This window comes from Rissa tridactyla, chromosome 1 (genome assembly GCF_028500815.1).
Source record: "Rissa tridactyla isolate bRisTri1 chromosome 1, bRisTri1.patW.cur.20221130, whole genome shotgun sequence".
Classification (NCBI taxonomy): Eukaryota; Metazoa; Chordata; class Aves; order Charadriiformes; family Laridae; genus Rissa; species Rissa tridactyla.
The window spans coordinates 181940049-181964075 of NC_071466.1; the positions used below are offsets into that span (position 1 = coordinate 181940049).

Sequence of the window (24027 nt, forward strand, 5' to 3'; positions counted from 1 at the left end):
CCCAAGTTTTGCAAGCATCAAGCACAATAACAATATTACTCTCAATGAGATATCTACAAACAAATTTTATGCTAAACTGTATTAAATAAGATATTCTAGACTGAATACTATTATAGAAAATAAACATTTGTCAATACAGGACAATTTTTTAAGCAAACACAGCATTGAATGTACTCCTAGTAAGACAACTACACCAAAGTAATTTTTAAAACCCATTTTCAGGCCATTCAAAAAATATGATAATGTTATGCTCTATTATGATAACGCAGCATTCTACTATCATATGACTAGGAGGCAGACATACACACAGACATTTATGTAATAACTACACATGAACAGCTTTGCATGCGATTTACTAGTGTGCTCACATACTGCTTGTTTTCAAGACTTTTTTCCAGCATTTATCCAATTCCTCATAACTGCTGGGAGGTAGTAAACTAGGTAATTTTTAAGACCGTATTTTAAATTTAAAAATCTAATTTTGTTCCAAATTGATATTTGCTTCTTCTTTTTTTTTAATTTAGCTTCATAGAAATGAGTTTTAATTTTTGCCCCCTGAACAGTTCTGAGGAACACGTACATCCAGCTGAGACCTTGTATTTAAACCCAGAGCAAATTTCTACATTCAAGATATAAACCCCAGAAAATAGGGATTTATAATGAAAACATTGACAGGCATTTAACCATAGCCATACCGGTGGTTTTTGCTATACAACGTATCAATCTTACTTTTATTTTCTTTCAGACCACGTGAAGAGACATCTGTAATAGTACATCTTTGGTGACACACGTTACGGAAAGCTATGGGAAAGTTGTAACAAACATTATGGAAATTGTATCTCTGAACATGAAAACATACAATGTGAAACATTTAGACATACTGAAGTTACACACAGTTTTCATAGTAACTACCATACTTTGAACATACCAGACTAGGTCTTGTCCAGACTTTCGTTGTTAAAGCCAGATCTGGCAAACACTAGGCACACAGATAATTTCACTGACGTGAGCAGTTTGAGAGTTCAGAGGGACAAATGCATATGAATAACTGTTTGCAAGATCTGCTCCTAAAAATAATCCTTTAGGTTAACAGATTACTACTAAAAATCCAATTTTGAGATGCCGTAATTTTTTTGTTCACTAACTATTCGTTTCAATTTTATGGAAAGACACTTAAATGAAACTTGGAATTAACAAAGATTTAATAAAACAAGTTATGAGAAACTATACTGTAGACATTTACTTAATAAAGACTTACACCATATGCCCAGCACCATCTTCATACAGATGTATTGTAATTTAATCTAATCCCAGAAAAGTATGGTTTCCTACTAGTAGTTATTTTAGTAATTAAAGACTTCACAACAATTTAATATTATCTAGGACTTTATTATTTCATACAGAAAAAAAAAACCACTAAGTCTACCCTTGTAATTTCTTCATCATTACTTTTACTTAATTTTACAAGCACCATAATTTTCTTTGATCTACAGGAAAGGAAAAGCCAAATTATCTCATGCAAAATGTGATGTAAGCAGCATAACATTCACGGTGTTAAAGAAATAAAGGATTTTTTTTTAAGAAATGAGAACCCATAATAATTAAAAGACACAGCAAAGCAAAATAACCTATCTTCTTACTTTATAGCTTGGTGGTCTGCTACAGAAAACATATGTACATGGAATCTGCATAATCATTACTTGTATCAGTTACTTGCTGGTATGCACTAAAGTAGCTGAAGTAGGCTTTACATTAAATTTTTTGGGGGGGTTGTTGTGGTTTTGGTTTGTGGGTTTTTTTTAAAGGTTTAATTTCTGTGAACGAAATCCTGGCAGGTGCTGAGTGCATCCTACGTTTCCAAATGTAAATGTAATTCCAAAGAAATTTAGAGAATTCAACTCTAATGAAGCAGGCTCAAGGAGCAACACTCGTACATCACGCTTCGGACACACCGGAGCTGTAATCATTACTGGACATGAAGAAACCTTGAACCAATGTGAAGGCAGTTTGCGTACGAGCACAGATTGATGTGATTTTTCTCAATACTCACGCTTTTCTTAGAATACTTGTAAATGTTCATAAGGTCTCAGGGTGTGCTTTGTGTATGAATGACTCCTAAAGGGGAAGCTTTTCATATAGTGCTAGGCGTGCAAAACAGCATATGCTTAGTGCCATCTGCTGGGAGTGCCTGCTCGTACTCTGACTTTACCATGGCAGCTATTAAAAATGTTATGGGCAAAAAAAGTGCACTAGGTTTGCACACATTGAAACGTTTAGCCCTAGCTTCAGACAAAAAAAAATATTTTTTAAAATACAATTTGGAAGAATAGATCTGCACCACAGGCACTAATATACAAATGGAGAAAGAGCAAGTAAAAACACTTCACTAGCACAACTGATCCAGTGTAACCAGCACGTGCTTAAAAAATAGTGTTTCAAAGAAGAGACAGACGGTCATCCCTATTCTAAGATACCTCGTAACATTATTTCATTCATTTATCTTTTGGAAAAAAAACCCACTCATTTCTGATCTACATCTACAACTTTATATTAAATATAAAGTAAATACTGCACTGTATTACTTTGTTGCTTAGAGGAAGGTCAGAGGTACCATTCCAAGCACAGAAATTGAAATGATACTTTAATTTGTTGTCCTGCAAATATTTAACTGCATGGAGTTTAAAACTGTGTTTCAAAGCCCGATTTACAGCTGTGCTGGCACTTTGCTCCCTTATGCTAAGAGGGCAGAGGTTCCAGAAGGTTAGAAAATCTCTTTCTGTACGGAATTTGCCTTTCAACCAGAAGACGACCAAACTCTGCACCATTCCAGACTCAGCGGGCACACAGCATGGCGGCGTGGATGCAGAGCTGCAAATCGCACAGAACCGAGTGGTGGGAAAAGTACTAACTTAAAGTGTTACGTTGTAAAAAAATCGTGAGAACTCGGGGCGTTTTCTGCATGTTCAAAAGTTAAAGTCACAGTGCATTGTGGCATTTAAGCAGATGTTGGCTCTAGATCTCATTCCCATGATTAATTTGATACATGCTATACCACTTACTTGCAACCCCCTCAATACACCACACACAAAAAACCAAACCGAAGGCAAAGCAAGCCTACGTTAATTTATAAGCATCTGGGGAATTTAGATTACTCTTAAAATATGTGAGATATGTGATTGTATATTATTCCACTGTTAGCAGATGAATTTGGGCTTATTTTATACATATATATATATTAATATATATATTTATATATATGCGCACACGTATATAAAAGAAGTAGCCAGTCAGTGGAACTCAGTCTATTAATGTTTGCACAGTTATAGATCAAAGGCACAGGAATAAAAAGTAGTGTTAAGAGGTTTTTATTCCAAAATGTGACTACTGGATTTTGCCAGAAAAACAATTTGCCACAATAGCTAACCCAATGCTTCGCAAACAGGTACGCGATAGAAAAAGCCTCCCACGGGCCGTGTTTCTGGCTGACCAACTTTGAGATCTCCTTTTCAGAGCAGGAACAAAATGGCCAGAAGATTGAGCGCCCCCGTTTTAAGGCAGACATCAGCAATACGAGCACGCATCAAAAGGTGCATAATGAGGGCTAAGGAAATTTGCTTACCCTATATTTTTAGGATTTTAAATCTGGCTCAGCAGCAAATATAACAGGAAACCAAGGTCAGGCTGACACAATGTGGGCTATTCTCTCTCTTCCTCAATATGTGTTTGCAGCTCCTATCTAGGTTAATGGGAATTTTGTGCACATGTGGGGGGAAACAGAACACAAATGTTGCAAAAATTGGACTCAGATTTAGTTCAAATAAAATGTAATCAGCTTTAGAAAAATCCATCAGCTTGAAAACTGACGTCTTATCACCGAAAAAATCTTTAAAACATCACCCCCATATGCTTGTTAAGTCCAGATCTGGGAAAAAGTGCTCCTAACATTTTGCACCCTTATGAACTGGTTGTGAGTGTAGTACAAACACCCAAGCTAGTTCTTTTTTGATGCTTCAAACGCTGATCAGCCAGGATTGTATCATTTTTATTTGGGTGTCAAGAAAATCCCTAGTAACCTTCACAATTGACGCAGCGCAGCTTTTATTTTCTCCTACATAACCACGCACGCTGATGTTATTATGCAGACATTACAGATATTGTTGCTGTTGAAGTGAAACACGAAATACTCATTAGGTTCAAGGTTTTCATGATATAACGAATTCATGAAGATGGGGTCTTATGGCACCCTTCACAGACCTAATGGCAGAAACTGGACATTATATGAAAACTGCAGCTGCATCTGGGCATTAAATTGCATGTTTCCATTTATTTCTTTAGAGAAGCGTCCCATAACTAAAGAATATGCTGTCAGACAAATGAAAGAATTACATTTTAAATTCTGCACATATTTTGTACGTATTTTTTTGTGCAACATATTTTATTTATAATAAAAATGTAAAAAGGGATACATGGAGTGTAACTATAGTATACTGCTAAAGATTCTGGAAAATATTTTTAAGTTATATGATTTAACAGCAATCCATATGCTAAATTCCGTTATGCATCTTTTAAAAAAATTTTTAAATGGCATTGAACACAACTGATTTTCAGTTTCATTCCACTGTTTGTGGGAAGAATGAGGAAAATAATATAAAATTTGAGAGAGAGAATATGTTGGACAAGGAAGCCGGAGAGCATTTCCGAGCATCCTAAAATCTAGGATATGAAAACCCTCACCCAAGCCAGTGACTTTTACCAGAAAAAAAGCAAACAAACTTCTGGTTCAAAGGAAAATTTAAACAAACCAGAGCAACCCATAGCACACCAGTTTCCTGCAGCAGAGACACCCATTCCTAAAAGGGCCTTCATTACGCATGACACAACAAGCAGCACCCATTCAACCTGAGGGAAGCCCACAGGCTCGCAGGGCCACTGGCTGGCTCTTTGTCACCAAATGCAGCAGGTTGAATGCAGACATCACTGTGATATCCTCACCAACAAAACCAGAGGCAAAGAACAGGGGCAAGAGCTGAGTAGGGAAGAAAAAAAAAAAAAAAAAAAAAAAAAAAGATGAGAACAAATTAAAACATCAAAAATGTTAAGATACATTCACAGAAAAAACAATGCTTACAATTCTATGAGACCACCACATGGAAGTACAATTCTAAATGCACTTCTTTTCTTAGTAAGTTTAGCCCATTCTGACACACACCCCTAATATTTTGATATATATTACGTAGTATTCAGTGAAACAACTTTCTATGTTACCAAGTGAGAGGGAGGGGTAATTTTCATAGGAAGCATTCACAACAGCTGCTTTAGATACCTAACTTGGAGCAACTCAGGGTGGCAACCTACATGGTCACACAAGTGCAGAGGTTCTAAGGGAGAAACCTCAGGACCTCAGCTAGATAGCAGCAATCCTGCTTTGAACACCCAGGAATGCCCGGCAGATCAAACATGAAGGCTTTTCTATTTATTTTATTGAAAGCAAAATCACACTCTGCAACATTTCTGAAGGGTGAATGCTGGAAACCAGTCATTGCTAAAAATTGTTCTTTTGATGACTTGAGAAACGTGACATTTCATTGTAATAAACTAGCCAGATATCTTAAAACCACAACTTCTTTTTTTTTAAAGGCAGGAAATAATTCTCATTGTAAACTGTCCATGAGATATATTTAAACAATCTTCCGGCCAGTTTAAATATAGCAAACGGAGAGACGGCAGTCGCAAGATTTTATTTTAGAAGGATTTAATGCATGAATACTAATTGTTTCATTTACCCACGTAGGAAAGAGGAAATGCAGCTGCCTTATAGCCCAGCCATTCATAGCCGCTTTGCCTCTTTGCTTCAGAAGATTATGTGGCATCGGGGACCGGAGCCAACCCCCACCAAAATCAGTAACAAAGCTCTCATGGACTCTGGTGGAAGCAGGATTAAGCCCCGGGTGGCTAATGAGCAGAAGGGCAGGACTCCCAGCCTCCTCCCAGCTGCCCTCCTTCTGTTTTTGAATCACAGCAGAAGGGCGGCAGGGTGCTACAGCCCAGAGCCGGGGTTTGTCCCGGGCATTCACCCAGCCGGGGAGAAGCTGAGCACGGTCCCATCCTGAAGAACAAGCACACAGCGCCCAGCCCTGCATGGTACCAAACTGCTCTGGAGCACGTCTGATGGAAACGTGCCCGCGTTAACGTGCCTGAACTCTGCCTTCTCACAGCGCCTCTGTGCTGCGACGAGCGGCGGCCAGCGGGGGACAGCGGGGGGTGTGCGGCGGGGGGAAAGTGGGCGCCGGGCGGCCCGAGAGAGCCACTTCGCAGAAACGCACATGTCATTGCCAAGAGTGACTGCAGAGATGCTTTTAAACGAAAGGCGAATAAACCCCCTCCCGAGCGGACTCCCGGCTAACGAAAGACGCGGGGTCCGCAGGTAGCGCGGAGGGGGCTGCCCCGCGGGGAACCGCCCGCCCCCCCGCCGCTCTCCGCGCCCCGGCGGCGGGCGAAGGGCGGACAAAGTCCCGCTCCGGCGGCGGCGGCACCCGCTCGCCCCCGCCGGCGCCGCCTGGCGGCCCCGGCCCCGCACCGCTCGGGTGCCCCGGCCGCGGGGGCGCAGCCTTCCACGAGGCCCCCCCGAAACCCTCGTCGGCGTGACTGCGCGGAGCGGCTGTTCCAGAGCAGGAGCCCCGACAGCCGTTCTGGGGGTCCACGCCGTGGCACCTTCCCCGCCTGCATCCCGCAGCCCACAGACACGTTCCTCCGTGGTCCTGGAGCGACCTCCCACACCAACACCGCTTCCCTGCTCCCCTCCGTCAGGACCCTAAATCCCGCAAGTGTAAACAGTTTAAAGGAAATTGTTTGAAATTCCCGAGGACTGCAAAATAGATCCTGACCTCTTGAAAATGTCAAGTATTTCAGCGTTCACCAAAATGTTGTTATTTAGTCTCAAGTATTCATAAAGACTCAGAGGATATATAAGTCCTGAAAGCCCAATAAAACATAACTGAGCATTCATGAAAGTATTTTATTGCAGTTAGCATTTTATTCTTTTATTGCTGACGTTTTGATTGCTATTTTTATTTACTCTGTACGCTACAGAGATGCCCAGTAACTTGAAGTAAGAGGGGAGCTCCCAGTGCCAGGTACCGCGGGCACACAAACACCAGCCTTGCCACAGGGTGCTTACGGACCAGGGTTAAGAACCGCTTGTAAAGAACCAGTAAAGAGAAGAGCAAAGTCAATTCTCCCCGCAATTAATGCATTTGGTTTGGAGGTGCTTCACACACCTGTCTGCACAGGCACAGAGAACAGGCTGATGGAGAATGACAGTGATGTCATTGCGACAGGTTAAGATCTTTCCCCTGCTCTTACTGCAGCAGACGCAAGCTTGGCCAGAGCCTTCAGCAGCTTCAGGAACTGGGTCTGTGCCTCAAGTTTACCAAATGGGAACAGCCAGAGCACGACAAGAAACATGGGAGGAAAACACCATCCTGGAAATATCATTACAGGTGGTTTAAACTCCTGTGCTGTGCACACCCAGACCTTTCCAGGTTAAGCAAAGACCCCGTGCTGGTGCTGGAGGTGCTACCTCATCCCTGAGGGGACATAGCCATGCCGGCACAGCACCCCACTGTATACATCACTTTTATACATCACTACTACTTCTGGGGTTTTGGTGGGTTGGTGGTTTTGGTGTTTGGTTTTTTTTTTAAACACATGGTGCTTGCTACACTGCCTGCAACACCCAGGACACCGCTGGCTCCTCCACAGTTGTCCCCCAGTGTCACCAGACCTCTTGGAGCCCCTTCACCACACTTCACTCTTTAACCTAGCACAACGTGGGCCAGCGTGGATCTCTCATCTCTCTGGCTCTCGTAAGATGGACACTATCCTCAGAGGTAGCCTGTAAATCTTACAAATATAGATCAGACAAATATAGCAGTAACAGCATCACTGGGTGGGCTTCAGGAGCCTTTTGCTAGGATGATACACATTGTAACTCCAGGAAAGCCTTCCTTTTAGGATGTTGACATATGTTAAAGTACTGCCAGCTTTCAAGAGATTCTATACTGTCAATTGCAAAATAATTGCCCCAAAGCAAACATGATTTGTTAGAAAGTAACATAGGGGGTCTGTCAAATTTGTCCTTCGGAAATTAAGAACTTTGTACCTACTCAGGTTATGTTTTCTCAACCTCTATCTGCAACTAGAGAAATTTCTTTGGAAGAGGGACAACTTGAGAGATTAAATTCTGATATTATCACATCTTGCTGTTAAGACCTGTAAGGAAAACATCAAGGGTCTCGGGAGCTGATAACATTGGTTTAAGTTTTTCCATATTCAGTGTTTTTCCTGACAACTCAGGTCCGGAGTTCCTAAAATTACGTGGGAGTCCCAGCTCTCACAAGGAAAATGCAAAGTTTTAGCCCTTTACTAGTAAATTAAAAAATAACACAAATTCTTAAGGGAACTGTCTTTTTTTTCTTGCCCCAATAATGAGACCTTCATGGTGTGAGGCTTCTACTTTTTTTTTTTTTCCACCCCAATTTCCCCACCCCCAAGTCTCCGGCCCCATTTTGAGGGCAGGAAACAATTAGAGATAGGTACACACTAGCCAAAGAGCCAGGCTCTTATGTCAGGAATTTCTATGTCACTGGAAAAAGCACAAGAGGAAAAATACTGCCACACTGGAGAAAACCAAACAGCCAGAAGTTAGAAGACAGTAAAGGCCTGTGAGTCTTCTATACTCAAGTGTTACATTAACAGTTTAATTTTAATTACTATTTGTTTTGTTAAGTTTCTCCAGTCCAGCAATAAGTTCAAACAGTTGTTTTGCAAAGGTTTTATTTATTTAATTATTTTGACATAAATCAAACTATAACCAAGTGTTTCACTGATAAACCTTAGAGGAATATTTAATGTATACATTTATTCCAGCTTTAGCATTTGGATTTATTTTTTTATTTGGCTTTTGCTCACCTAAAGCTGCTGCCAGTCAGACTCAGCAGACAGAACAGAGCAACCACGGGGCACTGCAGGAACGGAAAGTGCAGCCTAGAGAGAACTGCATGAGCAGGAATTTCAGTGTATCATGGATTTCTGTGTCTAAACAGTTATTTACTCCCTAGACATTTTCCCGTGACACATTCTCTCCTAACACCAAAGGCCTCGGTCTCTCCTGCTCCCCACATTGCACTTGGTAGTTTTTAGGGACTTTACTGTTTGTGGTATGTTAGGTTTGCCATGGTGTGTGCTAAGGGGAGGGGGTAGGGTAAAGGTAATGTTTAATAGCTTATAAGGAGATGTTTAATGGGGTCTGATCCAATAACCATCACTGAGCTCCCAGCTGTGGCAGGAGACTGGACCGCCGGAAAAGTTCTCAGCAGGGGCATGAGGACTGCTGATTATTTATCAGAGAAAGAAGGGAAGAGTTCCGGTTCCCCCTTGTGATCCAAGAAGATATCTGATCCTGAAACTAGCACCCTTTGCAGTGCACTAAGCTTTCTCCTCACACACATACACACAGCACTGCCTGGGCTATGCATCCCTTCTGTCCTACCCTCCCAACAGCCTGCTAGAACAACAAGCCTTCAGCCCTCAAAACCCACATACCCCGTGAATAGGCATTTGTGCTTTATAATTATATTTTTAGACAACTGCATGCTTCAACGCATTGTACTGCATTTGAAGCGTTCGGCATGAATTTGTAATTTGTAAAGGTAATTGACAAAACCTTTGGAAATTCACCTTTAACGAGAGATATTAGGCTCTGGATTTTCACGCGTTTGTACATCCATTGATAATGCAAACAAGGTGTCTTCACAATTTTGTGATCTGCTATTAAAATACCTTGCAAAAGCTCACTATCTGATGAGAGTAAAATACTTTCATCATTAACAGCTAACAACGTGCAGCCAAACATCATAAAGATAATTATAAATATAAGCTTCTCAAAGGTTTATCAAAGAGGCATAAAACACTTTAAAAAAAAAAAACACCAAACTTAATTATGTTAGCCTTACGGGTCTACAAAAGAACTGTAGCATTTAACTTGCACTCCTGTCTGCATATACTTTTATACTTTTTTCTCCTCCTCATACAATACTAGCTTCTCAGTTACAGCCACAGAAGTCAGAAGTATTAGACCTGAATTCCCACTTCACTTTTTACACTCTCGATTAAAGCATGTTCTCCATAGCTGTTTGTGCTGGAATGTGCAAACTGAATGGCAATCCAGTCTACTTTTAGGAAGTTTACATTGTGCCCTGATAAAAAGAGGTAATTACTGCCATACCTCATAATATTTGAGAGGAAAACCAGGAAACGTCAAGCTTTAAACTTGAAGTTAGTACTACCATTAGAAAGGAGCATAAACAGTGAAGTTACAACCTTTTTGCTTTCTTGAATTTTACATATTCTCTTACACTGGATTTTGTTTTTACACCCTTCCCATAGCAAATGAGTGTATTTATCATAGAAATCCAAACCTAAAACATACACCTTTCTGCAATACAGAACCTGCAGTCTGACACATAAGAGATTTTCAAATACCAGTTTGGCTAGCACATGATTTAGGATACTGTCAGATTCACCTACAGATGCTTTAATGGCCCTTACTTACAGGAACGACCATTTGCAGCAGGAACAGAAAAGTGCTTAACAGAGGAGTATATTCAATGTCTCATGACATGAAGTGCAGTATCAGCAGGCAGGGCTGGGGCGGGTGTGTGTGCGCCTGCCCGGGCACACCAAGCACAGCATCCGCCGTGGCTGATCAAGCTGGAAGGGGCTCAGCAGGCAACCGCTGAGCCCCACGGCTTCCTCACCATGCCCACATGCCAGCCCTCTTCATCACACGAATCATAGAATCACCTAGGTTGGAAGGGACCTCACAGATCATCGAGTCCAACCATCAACCTAACTCCGACAAAAACCACCACTAAACCATATCTCTAAGCACCACCATCTACCCATCTTTTACACACCTCCAGGGATGGTGACTCAACCACTTCTCTGGGCAGCCCGTACCAATGCTTCACAACCCCTTCCGTGAAGAAATTTTTCCTAATATCCAGTCTAAACCTCTCCTGGTGCAACTTGAGGCCGTTTCCTCTTGTTCTATCGCCCGTTACTTGGGAGAAGAGACCGACACTCACCTCGCTACAGCCTCCTTTCAGGCAGTTGTAGAGAGCGATAAGGTCTCCCCTCAGCCTCCTTTTCTCCAGGATAAACAACCCCAGCTCCCTCAGCCACTCCTCACAAGACTTGTGCTCCAGACCCTTCACCCCTCATGAAGTGGGATAATATGGCCTAGTCTATTAATGATATTGGTTGTATCTTTTTCATATTCTAGCTGGGAAGCTTCAGTAGCAATATCTTCTGTATTCATCATTTTAACAGCTGGAGTGGGGGAGAAAGAAGAGAAGTCTTGAGGTTGAGATCAGACAAAGAAATAGAAGAAAGCAGGAAAAACAGATGAGGAGGGATCAGACAGCATGGAAGCACTGCTCTCCCTATAGCAGGAACGTATATACTCTCACCTGCTCCCCCTGAGTCCCACTCTGTGATATACAGTGACAAGCAAAGCCTTAGGGACTAATCACCCTCCATATTCCATCCTTAGGCTGCGTATAAGCCTCCCACTGAGGTGAATCAGAGATCTTTTTAGGAGTGCAGCCTTTAGTCCCAGTTTTATTAGCCAAACTTTGCTCCTCCATCTAAGAGAGATGAGATTTCCACAACAGATTTTTAGATTATCGCGCAGGCTAAACTGATTATCTTTCCACTAAAATAACCATTAAAATCTTGGAAAATAAGCCAGATTCTGAAACCTTAGCACACAGTTCAGGATAATTTCACTGACTTCCATTGTTGAGAAAAAAATATGCTAAGTAAGGAGGTAGAGCTCAGTATGTCTGTGAGTTTACGTTTATATTAGAACAGTTATCCAGAATAGAAGAACTATTTATACTTAGAAAAACACTACATCTGAGCAGAGAACAAAGAGCTAAATTGAGCTAACATTCTCTCTATCGTCAGCTGCCAAAGATGGGAAGCTCTCAATCCCTTACAGGAATACCCCATTTTGTATGCTGGACTGGCCGCTGCATTGCTTCTCTCTCCAGCTAGTGAAAAACCAGTTTGACAACAAAGAGGCTGGTGTAACTAAAGCCCAGAGGTGTGTCCGGGGGCCTGAGATAACCGAGAGGATAGTCAAAACAAAAGTGTTTTCAAAGGTTGTACCCTCCTAAAAAGTGAGAAAGGGAAAAGCGCATTAATGCCTCCCTGTTCTGCAACTGCTCCCATGAAAGGGAGAACTGCGAGCCTGAATTCTCCTTATTTTACTACATAACGTTTATACACCGCAGGGCAGTGGTACTGTTCCCCTCTGAACAGCCAAAGGACATGGCTCATACAGTGGTGATGAAGAGGACACCTGTGCTACACTGAGTACAAGGGGAGGAGGGGGTTAATTAATTCTCCTTTAAGTAACACAGAAGAGGATCCTTGCTCCAGGGACTCTGGCTTGGTCTTTACGGAGGGGTGTAAAATGGAAGGAGATTTCATTAGTGTAGAGACGAAACACTGCAAGCCTTGTGGGCAACGGATGAAACTGCAAAGAGATAAGACAAAGCAGAGAGATCCCAAGGAGAGGAAGAGACAAGACAAGTAAGGAGTCCCAAGCCTGGGACAAAAGAGCATCCTTGGATAAGGGCCGAAACCAGCGAGGCCCTGAGCCTTGCAAGCACTCGCACATCTGTCATTTGCAGACCGTTTCCCAATAGTTATGACTGGCAATACTTCCCAAAGGAGAATAAATATAGGTCAATTGGGATTTCCCTCCCCCCCCCTCCCCCCCCCCCCCCGCCCCACCCATTCCTGCTCCTCCCAGAGCTGATGCACCAAAATAGCACTGAGCTGCACTTTCATTTTCCCTGACTTGGTGGCCTGCCAACATACAGCCCATTCCTTTTACGGCAGTGAGTTTATAACTGCAATGGTCATAAACTATTCTTAAATGGGTCTTTTCTGAGAATCACGATCCTTTCAACATCTTGAAAAATATCTAATCTTTTCCATTCCAGGCAGTCGTCTCCAGTGCAGTGGTGAAGATTTAATTGCTTCTGGTGCTCAGATGATGAGATACAAGTGTTCTGGAAATAACCTTTTAATTTAACAATTCCTACTGGCAAGCCTGAAAGCTTTTTGCGCTGCTCACCAATAAAGAAATCATCTTCAGTACTAAAAGAAAAAACAAAGTTTAAAAACTTCTGTGTTACTGCTGTGGATGGAGCTACCCTAGCACTGAAGACATGATACCTATTTTTACTATCAGGTCGATTTGAGTAGGTATGCTCTCCCTCTCCGCCAATATTTGCCCTGTCAAGCTTACCAAGGCAGAGCTAGCAAATTTTCTATTCTCTCTGTTTTTAATTTCAGGACAAATCCCATACATCATTTATCAGAAGGTGAAACACAACTTTATTTTTTAGCAGTGAACAGAAGCCTTTCCACAGGAATTTCTATTCTGCTTTTCTGAAACAACTTTGTACTAGTTTTTACTTCTCAAAGAAAAAAAAAAAAAAAGACTAATTTTGAAGACTAAACAAATACATCATTTGGAATTGGAGTTCTTTTAAATTGTGTTACACAGTGCTCCATACCTGAGTGGACTTCTTCCTCGGCTTACAAAGCTTATTTGCCTGGCTAACGATACACAATAGATATGTGATACCGGCCATTCCTCTTAGGTAGAATATCTCATAAAAATGAAGCAAAGAGAAAGCCTCCAGCTGAGAAATGGTATGACTTAACAGGACTTCCAACCTTAAACATCAAAAACTCTTGAAAAGAGCATTCTCTCACTTGTCCTAAAATGAGACAGACAAGTGAAACCCTGCCCTGCAGTAGTTTGCTGAGCGCAGAGGGGCTGCAGTGCGGGAGGGGTGATGGAAGCTGCCTTTTCTGCTGCACAAAGAAGCTGAATCCTGAAACACCGCAGATGAGCTGCATTTGATGACCCTGTTTTATGAGGCACTGTAAGGAAATGTAGAAATGACACTTACTAGTCCACTGAAGGAGACAAGGTCCCCGAACACATCAGAGCTAAAGACAATGGTGATTTCAGTCATGGCTTTGGCCTCCTATTTAATGACTTCTCAGAGTAAAATCTGTATCAGGGAATAAAAAAACCCAAAGAAACAATGCTCCCTGCCACAGCAGGGAGCCGCGGGATGAAATGCCGCGGGGTTATTACTGTGTATATAAGAAATTACCAATCAGTGAGTCTACAGTCAGCAGGTTTTTAAGATATTTAAAACTCTTTTAATTGAAAAAGTGGTTGGTGCTAATATCTATCTACATTTACAGACACATAATGTGCATATAAACTACTAGAGAAATAAAGTTCTACTGCAAAAGACCCCTATCCTGACATCAGCCTGTGACATTTCATTCAGCATTCAATTCTTCAGCACAAACCATTTGAAAGCTGAATTATCTCCCTGCGTTTTTATAATTTACTACATGAGAAAATAACTTTTTTTAGATCAGACTGTGAATGAGACCTAAGTATTGTCTCATATTTTGTAAAAAAGCTTGTAAGTAAGGCATGGGGTTTATAAAATTTAGTTATGATCTCTCTGTTAGCTGGCATAACTGCATTTCAGACCAATTCGGGTTGGTTGTTTCTTTTTTTATCATCTCAGCTACTAGAAAAGCATTTCGAGTCAAAGATATCATAGCTGCCAATCTCTCCCCAGCAGTCTCCCTTACATGGAAATTTTCTACGTGGCTTTCTCTAAAAACCAATACCGCTCATCACCACAGAGAGGAGCCACGTCCCTTTCATAAAATTAGATATTGCTCATGGGTTATCCTTCAAGCAACAGCCTTCAAATAACATCCTCAGCACGCAGAAGTCTATGCATATGTCAACAGAATAAAAGCACTCTTTAAAAATATACCTTTGATCACCTAGATTGTGTCATGATGGTATGCGGAGCAGCCTTGTGAATATACAAGAAAGCCTCAGCCTTTTATCCAAAAATAGTTTAAAAAAATTATAGCATGAAGAAATTCTCATACTGCACAAAAAAAAAAACATTAAAAAATGTCTCACACACTGTAATGGTAACATTAACCATCCTGAAACCAAAGAACTTTTATGCAGTTGAAAATAAAAATAACTAAAAGAACAACTAATGCATACCAAAATAAAATTCCATCAAGTCAAACAGAAACTCATAAGTCTTCCCTAGTCAGAGATGTACTTTTATTTTTATGAATATCAGTGAGAAGACACTACAGCAAATAAGGAAAGAGTATTTATCATTATGCTTTAAATATTCTTCGCACTTACAGCACAATCAGATGAGTTAATACTGAATGTCAATGACTGAAAAGTGAGAGAGAAAAGAAAACTATTTCTGTCCTAACAGCAATAAATTTGAGTCAAATATAAAGACTATTTGATTTTAAACCACTGCCCAAGGTGGATTAATTTAACTAATACTTCTATTTAAATTTCTGTAACACCATTTTCTTAAAACAAATCTTCACTTGGTTAGGCTATCATTAAGTATGTTGATTAGCAAGAAATATATAACTTTACAGGAAACTTTCTGCCACTATTTAATAACCAGGATTATATGTACATCTACCTGTCTTTAGGCAATTACTGGGAGAAAAACATTTATTCAGGACTCTTTTTCATTCTTACAAGAGAAAATGTCTGAAGACAAACTTTTTAAAATGGAAAATGTTACTTGGAATTTGTGTGGCTGAATTCCGATTTTCATTCCAGTGCAACAAACATAGCATTTTGGGTTTTTTAATTAGCTAAATATATTTACACTGGAAGCAGGGCACAAGCATCTCCACCTCTAGGCATCCTAAAGCTATTTTTCAATTAATGAACAAAAGAAGTATTAATTCTAGCTAAATGAATTACTTTAAAACCTGCTTTGATTATTTCCCTTCTCTTTAATTCTCTCTCAAATGACCAGAATGTGAAGGTGTCTCTTCCACCTCTTTTAATTGACTGAAGATATTAAATCTTACAGCTTTTTCAATTCACATTTCCCAACCCTGAATGCATTCAAAAGACAACAACACTCATCCTATACCTGCCAGCTGGACTTGTAGCCAACAGTAACCATGCAAAACATTTCTGCGCAGCAAGAAGTACCTACCTTTGGGAAAAAAACAGAAATAATTTCTCCTGTTTTGTTAAGAGTGAGCGTATGACACGGCTAATATTGGAGTTATTTCCAGGGTCAGTTCCCGCTGCCTCAGCTGTGAGCCACCTGCGGGCAGGGGCGATGCTGCCTGCTGATGCCAGGGCCGGCAGCAGCCCCGCAGTCCTGCCAGAGCCCCCCAAATGCACATGCCGGGGCTGGCAGCAGCCCTGCAGTCCTGCCGGATACCCCCTAAGTTTACACAGCGGGGCCGGGAGCAGCCCTGCAGTCCTGCTGGAGTCCCCCTAGATCCACACACCAGGGCTGGCAGCAGCCCCACAGTCCTTCTGGAGACCCCCAAATGCACATACCAGGGCTGGCAGCAGCCCCACAGTCCTTCTGGAGACCCCCAAATGCACATACCAGGGCTGGCAGCAGCCCCACAGTCCTGCCAGAGCCCCCCCGAGATGTACACTCCAGGGCTGGCAGCAGCCCCGCAGAGCCAGAGCCCCCCCCAAAAGCAGAGGCCAGGGCTGCGGGTGCCCACAGAGCTGGCTCACAGGGCAGACACACCGCTCAGTTCACCTCTCGTTTTGGAGGGTTACGGGGGAATCAATGCAGCTGCCAAATTCATTCTCCTCTTCCCTCGGCCTTTTGTTAGTCTCAAGGCTTTGTAGTTCAGCTTCCCATCTGGTTCAATATTCTAAGATAAATTTGGATGTTTTCTTTGCATAATCTGTTCTTAAAAGTGACATCTGTTCCACTTCCTTCAGCAGAGGCACCCGCAGGCAGCCCCCGTCCTGCCAAAGCCTGTTGTCAGGAACTTCATTAAGCCTTGCCCCAAAATACAGTTTGTTTCTGTCCTACTTGGACTCGCACTCCAAAAAAGGAAATCCTACACTTAAAACATCGGGAGTCCCTCATTCCCCTCTTGGTCCTGACATTTCACACTGCTCTCACCAACACATGAGAAATTCCTCAGCGCCTCAGACGTGCCCCCACGGTATCCCCAGTCCCCAGCACAGGACCCTTCTCCTCCCAGTGCCAAGCGCGCAAGCCTCCAGCACCCTTTATCGAAATAAAACGAACAAAGGACATACTAGTTCTATGTCCACCTTTAGGTTCTTTGCAACAATAATTACTGCTTAGAATTCTGATATATTTGTTCGGTATGTTATTTTTATAGCATTGGTATATTTGTACAGAAAGATGCTCATTCTCTTACATTTATGTGTGTACTTAGATATTCAGAGAAAGAACTTATCTAGATGTCTGGAAATTTTATGTAGTTGCTAGGCAAAACAAATAAGACCATTAATAAACCATAAGCTATGATCAGTCAAGCCCATCTGCAAATTTTGCTATTTCACTATTTGTAACCCAATACAAAGAAAGCAACACACACAATAGATTAGCAGGTAGGAAATAGGTTGATTGCCCCATATACTTCCATGGCAGTATTTAAGAAACAACAAAGGTAATCATATGAAATAGTTGCAGTGACTCATTTCAAACCATTGAAATCTGTGGCACAGACCTTCCCCTGCAGACAAACTGTCAGTGGAGCACGACAGTCCCTCGGATCTGTAATGAACTATCTTTTCAATGAAGCTGCTGAAGCTGCCTTTTTTTTTTTTCTGAGAAGGAGAGAACTTTACCAAAATCTTTCAAGCTTTCCTTCTCGCTCCTAGGAACTCACTTCAGGTGCTATCAACTGACCACCAGAAATTAGACACGTTGATGTTGAATCACTGTATTCCCAGATGACGGAGCTAACTTGTGTGTCTGCCACCTTCATCTGAGGTTGCTCTTCCTCCTCCAACAGGTCAGGAAATTTATCCTACAGTGTTTGGGAAACAAGCTGGGGTTTGTTGGAAAGGAGCAAGCACCTTGAAGGGTTTTTAAAAGGCTTTTGCCTTTCCAAAAGCTCAGGAGTAAGCTCACAATGTCCATTTTTAAAAAGGGAGAAGAGAGCAACTGGTGAACTACACAGCCATAAGCCTAATTTCAACACCCAGAAAGCTTTTGAAACAAATCACTAAGCAATCCATAAACAGGCAACTGAAAATTAGAAAGCAATAAGCTGCCAAGATTGACTTGCCAAAATCTAACTCCATCAACCAACATATTTTCCTTCTTTCCTTCTATTTTAGAAGCAGGAGGAAAGCAGTAAATCCAACAGATCTCAAATATAAAATACTTTTTGACAGAGTGAACTGGAAAAGCACCTTCTGGATCAAGGTCCTACAACACGGGTACAGAGAGCTGCTTGAAAAAACACACTCATTCAGCACTTCTCCTACTGACATGGGTCAAAACCCAGCAAAACCCAAACTCAAACTGCAGCAACACCAACCTACAAGGACTATGAAGGATTCTAAAGAGCTGAGCAGAACTCAAGATGGTCTTAACAAATTGGAGAAACGGTCAAAAATCAGTAAGATGAAATTCAATTCAGCCAAGTACAAAGAACCACATTTGAACTTCAAATGAAATCCTCAAACGCACAAAACCAAAAGGAAGGATACCAGACCAGCAGCAGTACTGCAGAAAAGAATGTCAAGGTTACAGTGACAAAAATTTGAGCCAACAGTGTCAAACTATTAAAAAAAAAAAAAAAAGCAAATTACATTCTGGAGTTTATTACAGAGAGAAGCATAACACATAATAGCGGGGGCTGGGGAGGAATCTGCTCCTCAGCAGCAGTGAGGTATCAGCTAGAATATCCTCCTGGTTTGGGGTGTAGGACAGAGACAAGTGAGGGAAGTCTAGAGGAGAAACTGAAAAAGAGAGTAGTTCAGAAAACCAAATCCCCACAAAAATTTTTTAAGAACTTTGTTTAGTCTACAAGAGTGACTGCGGAGATGGGATAATGCTCTGAAAACCTGCATCTTGTCTTAAACAGCATTACATCACTCAGCTACTACACTGTCTATATTACTGTCATAGTTATTACTGGACTGTCGTTAGACAAAAACGCACTACTCTGTAATTTATATGTAACAGAGCAGCAAAAAAGGCTTGTTTTCCCCCAGACAGTTACTGCATTTCACATTTTCAAGGGCTTCACAGGCAGAGTCTTAGGGTCTTGCAAAGTATCTGCTGTAATCCTTCCCCATGTGGTTCAATGACCACTAAAATAGTTTGGTACAACCCAGCACCCTATCAAGCTCAGAAGCGAGTAGCAAAGCTGCCTTGTGGTTTCGGATGAGAGATGCCAGGTTCTGTAGAAGATTAGAAACCAGCAGCATCTGGTGGGTCCCTTCCTGAGTGAGCCACTGATTTGCTACACAAGTTGGTGGAGATCTTGTCCCTTATGTGTGCTTGCTTTTAAGTAAAAGCAAGAGCACGCAGAAAAAATGTGCAGACAATTCAATTTGGTTTCTCTTATGAAAAGAGATGTTAAAAGGTGTGCTGCCAGCACAGAGTATTTTTCCACTGTATATACAAAGACCTAATGAAACACTGATTTTAATCCTGAAAAAACAATAGGAAAAATTGAGGATACAGTCTAAAAGTGCGGTTCCCACAGCAAGCCGTGAAATACTAAGGCTTTGACCAACAGGGCCAATTTTCTTTTTCTGCAGTCATTCAAAAGCAGAAATGACAAAGCTATAGAAAACCCTAATCACTTTATTTGTGGAGTTTCTGAATTTGCATCTCAGGGCTTTAACTTCACACAGCTGGCTGATCCACCTCAACTTTTCCACCAGTTGCCAGGCTGACAGCCTATACATCTGTTCCTGTCCTACCCCCTTTCTCTCCCTCAAACTCGTGCTATGGCTACTGACAGTGCCGTTGGCGTGAAGGGGTAGAAGCCTGACCAATCTGACTTGCAAGCCTTGGTTTTGGCATCATTCAGGCTGGATCACTTACTAGTACAACTTCGACCTGAACTGAGTATAAGCTGTGGCTGCTCATCATCAGGACATGTAAAGAGAGACCTGCATTGGTTTCATGTTTAACTTCAAGCTTCCTTCCAGCAGCAGGATGGTGACAATCTGGCCCAGGTGGCAAAGCCTGCTTGTACAAACTTAACCATTTTTCTTAGCCGATTTGAGCAAGTACAGTAACTTTACACCAAACCAACACTTGCTCTTGAACCAGCTGCAGGAAACCCAAGGCCAGACTGACCATGCTGCCAAACACCCGCCGCACGCACTGAAAGGGACATCCATGCGGCTCTCACCCAGCCAACCCACCGCTCAGGTCCTCCTGTGGTGGTTAAAATCATCTACACTCCATGCGTGCAGCTGGAGGCACAGCCTCCCCCATGGATTTCCCCCGAGAACAGAGAGGAACAAGAACAGGGCAATCCCTCAGCCAGACCAAACGCTTTCTGAGCTGTTTTCTTTTGGCTGGCACAGATCACTTCCCCAGGAAGCTGCTAAGGTTCCTTGTGTTTTGGTTGTTTTCCATTTTCATTGTGCGGTCGGAGTGAAAGTGGTGGCATTTGGCAGCTACTTTCCATCAGCGCTATTGTTGTTGCCTGGTAGTGGGGATTTTTTTTCCATCAGGTGAAACGCAAAGGCATTGTCCCTGTTTGGAAGCACACAGTGTTAAAGAGACCCCTGGGGAAATACTTCCAAATGCCACGCACTACATTACTCTTAAGATTTCTTGGATGTGGTAACACTTCCCAACAAAACAATGCGTTAGCACACCATGTACGTTTTGCTAAGCTGCTGCTCACATTTCAAAGAAATCATTAATCACGACGTTCGGATGCTACTGAAAGGAAAGAGCGAACTGGGGAGCTCTGCAGAAGTCCCGTCCTTAGACTTCGTCTGGGGAACGCTCAAAAACTGAATCACGTTTAAATGCAAAACTTACTGGAAAGATCATTTCCACTGCTCAGCCTAAAAAAAGAAGTTCTTGTGCTATTAATCATATTACAAAACAATGCTGAACTATAACTTAAGTCCGTGAAGACCGCAAAACCGTGTTAGCACCTTATAAGTTTAAGCATTGTTCTTGCCTATTTTGGGCTAGTGTCGTTCAATTCCTCAGGTCTTAAAGTCCTTACTGAGAAAAGCCTCTTTATTCCCAGTACCAGTTGCTTGATTGTGTGGTTTTCAGATAATGCTATTGGAATTGAGGTTGCTAAACGAGAACCAGAAGGCTGGAGCTAAGCAGATAAATTATAATTTCCAGTTACCTCACCATAAATGGAGTTCCCAAAGAATTCTTCTACCCTATTTTCAGACAAAACATAAGGATCACCATCTTCACAGATTAAGGACACAAAAATCCCCATTAAAACCCAGAATGACATTCTTCATCTTCTGGTAGAAGTTAATGATGCAATACGTGCTCCCTTCCTTTTCTTAAGTGGTTGGTTGGAAATTACTTTTAGAACGCTGCTAGTTGGTTATACATTCACAAATTTCCACGGAGGAGGACTTAAATCTCTAGTTTTGTGCCTTTTTTTTTTTTTAAGCTAGTACATATTAATAGTTCACTGAGAACCTAAGATCCTTCTGAGGCAAATGAAATATCCGAAAAGATAATAACACCATCCTACAGAAGCAACAAGAGTGAGGGAAGGGAAAGTTAACCTGTAGCCACTTCTTACTCTATGAAACACTAAAAAAAACCACCCCAAAAGCTGGCAGGTTTTTTGTTGTTATGCTTTAAAGATCTGTGGCTTGTGTAGAGAAAGTAGTCTCTAAATAACTCCATGTATGGACATGATTATTCCAGAGCAACAAACACCCTATTTCCATCTAGCCTTGGAGTCTGATCCAAAATAAGCATACCGAGTTCGGAGTTACTCAGGGAAAGATAAATCCATACCTGACTTTATTCTACAGTAATTCCTAAACACACTGTCATAAATACACCAGGAATTTGAGGGTCCATTTTTCTGGGGGTCTTTTGTCTAAAGGAACCCTTAAACAAATCAAGGCTAGACCAAGCTATAATTAGGCTGATAGTTTATCCCACCTTTCCATCAGCTAAAGCCTCCACAGCTTAAGTTCATAGCCTGGGCACTGCCAAAACTGCAGCTTTTAATGAAAAAAAGAAAAAGAATAGGAAGGGGGAAAGAGGGTTGTATATCCCTACCTATGACTAGTACAATGTTGCGTGTAGCTTAAGAGTTGCTCCTTAATGAGGACGCACTCCCTTGAATTATGCAGCTCAACAGAGCTATCTCAAAATTGGATGGCTTTGCTGCATCGCTGGCTTGTAGCGATGCCAGTCAGATGCAGACGGGCAGACTTCTTAACCTTCTGGCTGAGAAGATTAAATCCTTAATAGAGCGATCTCTTCTCTCCCCTATTCCCCCCTCTTTTAAAAGAAGTAACAAAGGAACATTCAACAATCCACCTAAAAGGGAAGCTTAATTTTCTCGCATTTCTAATGTAATAAAATAGGCTGGACCTCCAACGATATCAAAACAAGTATCATCTTACAAAGCTGACAGAAGGTGAGTAGGTAAACAAGATCCTCCCACAACTTCATAAATATTAGGGAAAAGGACCAAATATCTTCCCCATGTGCAAGTTTCCCTTATCGAACAGCTGTAAGGAATTCTTACAGGATGTACAAACATAAAAATCTGTATTGACCAAATTCCTGTGAGAGCATATAACCACCACCACTTGGAAAAATAAGCAAGGTCACTCAGTCAAAAGACTTTATTTTTGTCGAGGATCAACTGCTTTATATGGCTTTGCTACCAAATATAGAAACGTTACCCCATATACAAAGGCACTATTTTTAAAGATTCTGCTTTTGGGGGAAAAACAGAATACTTCTTTTCCTCCTAAAAGGTGTTTCCAAATGTGTATTACAAAGATCCAAGGAACGTCAGGCAGGAAAAGGACTAACCAACCACATTCTGGACTGAACTATATATGGCTTAACTCCACTAACTTTGGTGGGTTAGAGAAATCAACGCAGAACTTTATTTAAAAAAAAAATAATCTTGTTTCATCTCAGAATTCTAGGATTATTTAGTAACTCTTGTTAAGCTGTTCACGATGTTTAATTCCCTATTTAAAATTTAAAAGACAATTAAGAAATACTATTCTAAAATAAGCCATGTCTACAGTAAGGCAGGCGATTCTTTTAGAAACTATGAGCAAACGTCTGATTAAGATGACAAGCCACATGGAAACTCCTTCCAGAATCAGACTTAAAGGGCACTGTTACCAACCAAATTTGGCAGACGAGGAATCATGACGAACTGCAAAGGCATGCAGCAGTGCAATAAAAAGTTGGGAATCATCAGCAAATAAGAGGGCAAGCACTTGTGTCAATTCAGCGAGGGCAAGAAACACAAACAGGGCAAATTCCGAGCGTTAAACGCTGGATTCGGATGAATTGGCGCTGTGCCACGGTGGGAGTGGAACTGGCTCTCCCCGTTACAGACTGCCCCTGCCATAAACAAGCCGTATCGGAAAGGCAAAGTATCTGCCTATTGCAGGTATCTCATTCCGACATCTATCTTTCAAGAGAGCACGGTTTCAGAACCATTTTCATAGTAACAAGGGGAAGCTTAAAAGAGAAAGAACTAAAAGCATAACATACATAATCTAAGGCTCTGTGCTTTCTTAAAACCTGTGTTTAAGGTCAGAACTCTTACAGGGATCCGATGTTTATCGCTAGATAACCAGAGACCTTATCTATACGTAGATAACATACAGCCTTATCTGTAAAGATCCATCGTTAGGTTTGGTATTTTTAATACACGGTTACCGCTATTTAAGATCACCGCGCCTTCAGACAGACCTTAACTCCGAGGGGATGGCGACTAGAGTTTCAGCTCAAGCAGGAAAGCCAGCGTTTCTAGCAAGTCTGACAAAGATTACAGGAAGCTTAACTGAGTCTCATTCCTATTTCCAGGAATACC

General features: G+C 41.6%; 1 protein-coding gene across 2 annotated transcripts in view; it reads right to left on the reverse strand.

Moving 5' to 3' along the window:
* The window catches only part of MSRB3 (methionine sulfoxide reductase B3), an 88474-nt gene that overhangs the window by 63529 nt on the left and 918 nt on the right, over positions 1-24027 (reverse strand). The window contains exon 2 of one of the 2 annotated variants that reach the window (XM_054191567.1): positions 4993-5026. In XM_054191567.1, coding sequence (XP_054047542.1) covers positions 4993-5026 — 34 coding nt within the window. Of the gene's footprint in view, positions 1-4899; positions 5027-24027 lie in introns of both variants that reach the window. The other variant, XM_054191557.1, reaches the window with a different exon arrangement.